Source organism: Panthera uncia (genome assembly GCF_023721935.1).
Source record: "Panthera uncia isolate 11264 chromosome A3 unlocalized genomic scaffold, Puncia_PCG_1.0 HiC_scaffold_11, whole genome shotgun sequence".
NCBI classification, from domain to species: domain Eukaryota; kingdom Metazoa; phylum Chordata; class Mammalia; order Carnivora; family Felidae; genus Panthera; species Panthera uncia.
Window position 1 is genome coordinate 78,105,095 of NW_026057578.1, and position 7,443 is coordinate 78,112,537.

The 7,443-nt window shown below is 38.2% G+C and overlaps 1 protein-coding gene across 1 annotated transcript in view; it reads left to right on the forward strand.

Annotated features, from left to right (window-relative positions):
- The window catches only part of COMMD1 (copper metabolism domain containing 1), a 187,261-nt gene extending 184,251 nt beyond the window's left edge, over positions 1–3,010 (forward strand). The window contains exon 3 of the mRNA XM_049650274.1: positions 2,774–3,010. Coding sequence (XP_049506231.1) covers positions 2,774–2,881 — 108 coding nt within the window. The 3' untranslated portion in view covers positions 2,882–3,010. The remainder of the gene's footprint in view (positions 1–2,773) is intronic.
- Positions 3,011–7,443: the final 4,433 nt, after the last annotated feature.

The window sequence follows — 7,443 nt, forward strand, 5'->3', positions numbered from 1 at the left end:
TGCTTAAGATTCTCTCTCCCTCCCTCTCTCTCCCCTCCCCCTTCCTTGCTTGTGCATACTTTCTCTCTAAAATTAAAAAAAATCAGATGTTTCAAATTGTCCTTATACTTTCTGTCTTTGGCTTGATACACATCATTTGCATTACAGATATCTACAGATATATCTGCATATACAGATATCTTCAAGTGCATTAGATGTATTTTCTGTAGGGTACCCCCAGTCAAATGCAAAATTTGAACAAAGCCCCTTAAGCCCCAATTTAAAAGCCCTTGAATACCTGATAAAATATTTTGATAGCATAACTAGATGAAGCTAAGCCTTGATAATAGTTTCAGATAAACTGTGTCTTCAAGAGTCATAAATGGTTATATGTGTCTTTCTAACATGTTAATGTGTATTGTTTCAAGCGGGGAGAGGTGAAGATTGGGAGTGGTTGGAAAATTTAACTTTGGACTCTGTTTACCTAGCCTGCTAGATTCCGTAGTATTTGATTATCCTTAAAAATAAACAGCTTCACTGATATTTAGATGTCTGTCATAGATAATTTGAGTACTGAAATCTACAACAAATTAAAAAAGATCCTGGCTTTTATTAATGAACTCTTGTATTCCTATCTCTGTGATCAAAGTCCTTGATAATTTCTTCCCATATAAATTGAAAACCAGGTGAATTTATTATAGTAAATGACTTTCAATGAGGTTAAAACATGGGTGCATCATCTTCTGCCAATTTCCTGAATATATATGTTAGACTGGTAAATATTACTTTCTAGACTATTATTTCAAAGGCCAAATGTTCAAAAATGTTTTAAAGGCACGCTAAAGATCTCGGTAAAACTGAATGAAGAATAAAGGCTTTCAAATCTGAGACCGGTTCTTAATTTAGCTAACTGGATTGTCTAATTTGCCATAAATTTGCTCTTCTTTCCAAAAGGAGATGACCCTTCCTGCAGCTCCTCAACACAAAGAGCATCTTTCTTTTCTCTAAATTGGTTTTTTGCTTTCCACTAAATGAAAACCTGGCAGTGTCTTTTTTCTTTCTTTTTTAATTTTAAACCTGACGGTTTCTAAGTTCATGTACTATTCCCCTCTACTATCCAAATACGTGTTTGAGGAAAAGGTTCCCTGTAGTCAGGGAAAGCCTTTCCTCCCTTTGGAAACTTTTCATCTGAGAGACCCTTTCTTTCCCTCTGTACTTGTTTCTCCTGGGGGAATAAACAACACAGCAGCCTAGCAACAGCACAGGGACTTTCCCAAAATCAGCTCCTGAAAGTTCTTCTGGCTATTGACAGAGTAACTTGCTCCTACTGAAAAGGCTTGTTGCTCTTCCTCTTATCTTCCACTTTGGGGATAGAGACGGGAAATACCATGTATTTAGAGAGGAAAATGTAAAGAAAAGAGCATTGATCTGGTTGGTGGCTCTTCCATCAACAGAGGGACAATAGACATGTCATTTACCATGCGGAGGGCCTCAATTTCATTATCTAAAAACCAAGGTAGTTGAATTATATGATCTCTGAGAATTCATACTGCTTTAAAATATATGATTATTGTTCTGAGACATCTGGGTGGCCTAGTTGGTTGAGCACCTGACTCTTGATTTAGGTTCAGATCATGATCCCAGGGTCGTGGGATCAAGCCCCATTTTGGGATTCCCTCTCTCTCTCTCTCTCCAAAATTAAAACAAAACAAAACATGATTATTGTTCATAAGGATCTTAAAGATAATCACTCTTGGATACATATAATTTGCCGCTGTTGCTTGAGATAATTTGTTCAAAGTATTCACTGTACATGAAATTTCTGTCACCACACTTCAGAGGCCTTTTTCTTTGATATCTACCTAATCTAGGTTGATTGACTGGTCCTAACAGTGTGTGCCGGGAATGTGTTTGATGGAAATCTTGGAGAGTTGGCTTGCAGCAACTGGAAAGGCCTCAGAAATGTTTAAGGCTGTTTCAAGACCTGGTTATCTTCAAAGGATCTGGTTGATATTTCCCAAGCAACTTGGTCACAACTTGTCATAATTGCTAGTATAACCACTAAATCCAAAGTAGCTCAATTATCAGGCTAACACAGAGCCAATCCAGACCTTCCTTCTATTGTTATACTACTGGGTGCTATGGAGACAGTATGGACTTTGGAGTCAGCCAGAGCTAAGAGTTCACAGTCCGACTCTGCCCTTTTCTGATTCTGTGATACAGCTTAACCACTGTGTGCCTCAGTGTCCTCATTTGTAAGTACTTAAGTACTTACCTTAAAAATTGTTATGGGATCCGGGCGCTCAGGGTGGCTCAGGCGGTTAAACATGACTTCGGCTCAGGTCATGATCGTGCAGTTAGTGAGTTTGAGCCCTGTGTTGGGCTTTGTACTGACAGCTCAGAGCGTGGAGCCTGCCACAGATCTGTGTCTCCCTCTCTCTCTTCCCCTCCCCCCCCCCCTTGCACTCTGTCTCTCTCAAAAATAAATAAACATTAAAAAAAAATTGTTATGGGATGGAACGTGATGACTGAAGAGCTTCTCACATGCCACATAATGAGAACACCTAACATTTGTATATCTCTTTACCATTTATGAAACACCTAATAGAAGTAGTTTTATTTAGGGAACTAAATATGTGGATTTGATTTGCTGGATAATATATCATTTAGGTATTGAGACCTGAGTCAGGCTTGCTAGGTAGGGGGCCCTGGGCCTTTGGAACTGGGTCAGCCCAGATCCAGAGCCTTGGCTATCTTGAGGGTCTTTTATAAAACATCCTTTTGTGTTTTCCAGGAATCTGAATTTCTGTGTTTGGAATTTGATGAAGTCAAGGTCAATCAAGTCCTAAAGAAGCTGTCAGAGGTAGAAGAAAGTATCAGCACACTGATGCAGCCAGCCTAGCTGAAGATGGAGTTGTTGAAGCAAAGGTGTTCATGATCCCTCCCCAGTGAGCTGGGGTGTTTTGTTGTTGTTTTGTCGTTGTTTTTTAAAATCTTATTCCCCCATTAGTATTAAATCCTCAAATTCAAATCTTGCCTGTCTCTGCTTGCTGGGGTTTCTTTCCTTCCCTCTTTCATTCACTCTTACAGCTGTACTGTGTGCAGAGGTTCTTATACTGCAGCATGCACAGGTGTTTATAACAGCATTTATTTATTTATTTTTAGGATTTTAATTTTAAGTAATCTCTACACCCACCGTGGGGCTTGAACTCACAACCCTGAGATCAAGAGTCACATACCCCACTGACTGAGCCAGCCAGGCGCCCCATCATAAAAGCATTTTAAAAAGGAGGCTTCCAGGACCATATCCCTAGACTTGAAATCAGTAGAGAATAAGTGGAGTCAACTTTAGAAACCCTTGCTGTGGTAGTTTGTTCCTAGGGTAGGATTTTAGGAATTTATACATAATAAATCAGGTAAGAGTTAGAAAAAGGGGAAGAGGGGCGCCTGGGTGGCTCAGTCGGTTAAGCGGCCAACTTCAGCTCAGGTCATGATCTCACGGTCCGTGAGTTCCAGCCCCGCATCGGGCTCTGTGCTGACCGCTCAGAGCCTGGAGCCTGTTTCGGATTCTGTGTCTCCCTCTCTCTGGCCCTCCCCCGTTCATGCTCTGTCTCTCTCTGTCTCAAAAGTAAATAAACGTTAAAAAAAAAAAAAAAGAAAAAGGGGAAGAGAACATTTTCCTCATGCAAATACAAGGCTGACCATAAGCCATGTGTCTTGAGCTAAGACTTAGAGGAGCCTGCCTACCCTAGAAAAGGTTTACTGACCCTAGTAAAACCTGTGATGCTCCTGGAACTGATACCGGCATTTGGATTAGTTCTCCCCAAATCTGGGAGGTCTGTTTTGATCTGAGCTACTTGGGCTTTTCTGGAACCTAGAACTAAATGGTCCTTGTCACAAAGGGACTCCCTTCACTTACCTCAAGTGAAGATTGTAAGAAGGGAAGAATATCTGCTGAGCTGATGTAAGGTCTTTTATATCAGAAGATTTTACTTGGGTCATCAAATAAAACCTCTTCAAGAAAATTTCAAAAACAAAAATTTCTTCAAGAAAACTAGTGTAGGGGTGCCTGCCTGGCTCAGTCAGGAGAGCATGTGACTCTTGATCTCAGGGTTGTGGGTGTAGAGATTACTTTAAAAATAAATAAAAATTTAAAAAATAAGAATAAATAAATAATAAAAAAGAAAACTAGTATAAAAATTAGATCCTTGTAGAGAAGTTATACCAAACACCAAGAATATTCTAAAAGAAGGAACCTGTCAACCAGTGTATTGAGGCCCTTGTTTAACAGGTTTTATCAAATCTGATACTGATAACATTTAGAAAGCTCAGTCAGTTGGCTTTGAGATGTACTGTGTTCAAAAAAATGTAGTTCCCCTTGGTCAGTGGTTACAGCATATGTCAGTTCTAATGAGTTTATTGTTTATTCTAGGGCAGGAGTAAGTTCGCTTCTGTTAAACATTTTCTCTCTCCTAAATCAGTTTGCAGACATTTTAGGAGCCCTTCCAACACCTGAGCTGAAAATATTGGCTTCCTCTCTGATTAAAACCATCCCAGCAGTTAGCAAACAATGACCAGAGGTTTTAAATGTAGCTCCTGTAGATGCTTGAGAAAACATCTTGAAACAGTATGGTAAATAGATTCAGAGAAGGTGTGCGGTTTGGCCAAAGAATTATTAAAACTTGCTTTCTGTTTCTAGGGCTACTGTCATGTGATCTAGGAGAATTTAGATATAATGTCTCCTGATATGAAATGGAAGAAAAGAGCATCCCATCATATAATGGGATTCCAGATGTCACTGGCAGGAAGAACTGTAGCTGCCGCATTAGTATTGACTCACATATCCAATGGAAGTCTGTGAAAGCCTACAAGCACAGTTCTTGGGCACACAGGGAGAGGAAATTGCTGTTATGGTTTGAAGCTCTGTTTAGGTCATCTTATGAAATTAATAGCCACAAAAGTGGACATGAGCTTTTTATTACACCCCTAAATCCTAGGTCATTAGAAAATTTGTTAATGTATATTGAGTTTTTCATAATAATAATAGTAGTAGTAGTAGTAGTAGTAGTAAAAGAAATTGGTTGCTAAAGGTGGTCCCCATATTTAACTAAACACTTTGGAATACAAGTGTTTTAAGCAGGGTGTGTTTGTGTGTGTTATATTTACTGGTGATACTTAAATACCTGATTACCAAAGGAATACATGTCTATTATAGTCTATTGTGAGAACACATAACACGCCTTGGACAGTTAGATGACCTATCAGCCTAACCTACAGAGATAACAGAAAAGAAGGCTGGTACTAGGAAAAGAGTTGCCTTTCCTTGAATAAATTCCTGGAAGTGGAACACATGTTTTTTAAGACTTTCATGAGCATTACCTAATTGTTCTACAGAAAGGTTATATCAGTTTGTATTACCTTTAAGAAAGTATGAAGGTAAATCACTCTCTTTGTTGCCTAATTGGATATTATGTTTTTGTTTTTTTTTTAATTTGGGGGCACTAACTCGTTTTTGTAAAATTTTGAAAGGGACACTTAACTTAAACCAGGACATCTCCCTGGGAGTAGTGCAAGAATGGAGAAAGGACCAGGGAAGGAGGAAACTGACATACGAGTCCCAGCAGATGCCACTAGATTTCCTACTTCTGTAATCCTAGGTTAAAATCACTTTGAGTTCAAGAAATGTGGGGCAAAATAAATATAGTCCTTATCCTGAATTAGGCTTTATAGAAGTTGTCCCTGCTTGAGCAATAAACACTCTAACTTCAGTCTGTTTAGAAACAGTCCAGGCAAGCCAAAAGTTGCTTTTAAAATGGAGTAAGAAAGAAACTTCAGACTTCAGTAGTTCCATGTTGATAGCAACGAAAGATTTGGCTTTAATCTCAGGCCTGGATTTTCTTGGAAGCTCTGGTTTCTGTTGGCTTCATCAGTGAAGGTTTGAATTTCACCATTATATCCTCCCTTTTCCTTTATTTAACCTCTCTTCCCCTGGTATTATTTTTCTTTAGTTCCCATTATTTATTTCACTCATCCTGTCCATCTTCTTTCCCTCTGGCAACTACTGGTTTGTTCTCTGTATTCAAGAATCTATTTTTTTTTTGTCTTTTTTCCTTGTTTGTTCATTTGTTTTATTCTGCATGTGAGTGAAATTATTTGGTATTTTGTTTGTCTGTCTGACTTACTTCACTTAGCACAATACTGTCTAGGTCCATCCATATTGCTGCAAACATCAAGACTTCATTCTTTTTTATGGTTGAGTAATATTCCTCTGTGTGTGTGTGTGTGTGTGTGTGTGTGTGTGTGTGTGTGTATGTGTATGTGTATGTGTGTGTACACCACATCTTCTTTATCCATTCATCTATGGATGGGCACTCGGGTTTCTTCCATACCTTGGCTATTGTAAATAATGCTGCAGTAAACTTAAGGGTGCATATATCTTTTTGAATTAGTATTTCATTTTCTTTGGGTAAATATTTAGTAGTGAATTACTGGATCATATGGTAATTCTGTTTTTAATTTTTTGAGGAAACTCCATACTGGCTTTTCCATAGTGGCTACACCAGTTGGCATTCTCACCAAAAGTGCACAAGGTTTCCCTCTTCTCCATACTCTTGCCAACATTTGTTATTTCTTGTCTTTTTGATTTTAGCCTTTCAGATATGTGTGGTGTGATATCTCATTGTAGTTTCGATTTGCATTTCCCTGATGACTAATGATGCTTAGCACCTTTTCATGTGTCTGCTGACCAATTGTATATCTTTTTTGGAAAAATGTCTTTTCGGTTCTCTGCCCATTTTGATTGGATTATTTGGTGGGGTTTTTTTTGTTTTTTGTTTTTGTCTTTAATCATGATCCAAAAAGAACAATAGCATTTTAAACTTCATTTAATTTTATCTCTCTCAAATGTAAGAAGGTGGTGAAAAGCAAAGGATGACATTGAGTATCTGAAATCTTAAATAGCTGACGTGGTGTCAAGCCAGTAGTTACTGAAATTCTTTTTTCAGACCTGAGTGAAAATTTGGAAAACAATATAAATAAACATTTGAGGAAATTAAATGTTAAACAGATGTTAGAAAATAATGTTTTCAGAAGTGCACAATAAATATCTAGACCGGTGAAGGGGCAAGGAGAAAGAAGGAAGCCTTCTAGAGTCAGCTCAAAAATAATGGATATTTTCCTAGAAGAACAGGGTACTAGAAGTGATGGGTCTCATAGGACAATTGCTACCTTATAATCTTAGCTGCACAACTTTGCAGCCAAAGTTTTCAATATTTTATATGGCGATTTAGCTAGCAGAAGGAAAAACTCAAATAGAACATAATTAGTGTGCACTTACCTCTAGTTGCAAAGTATACAGTTTTTTACTTCAGAATTTGAGAAGTAGCGTTTTTATCTAAGTGCAATCAGTTCTCCCTTATGTGGGGATGGCCATGATTGTCATATCATCATGACTGAATGTAACAC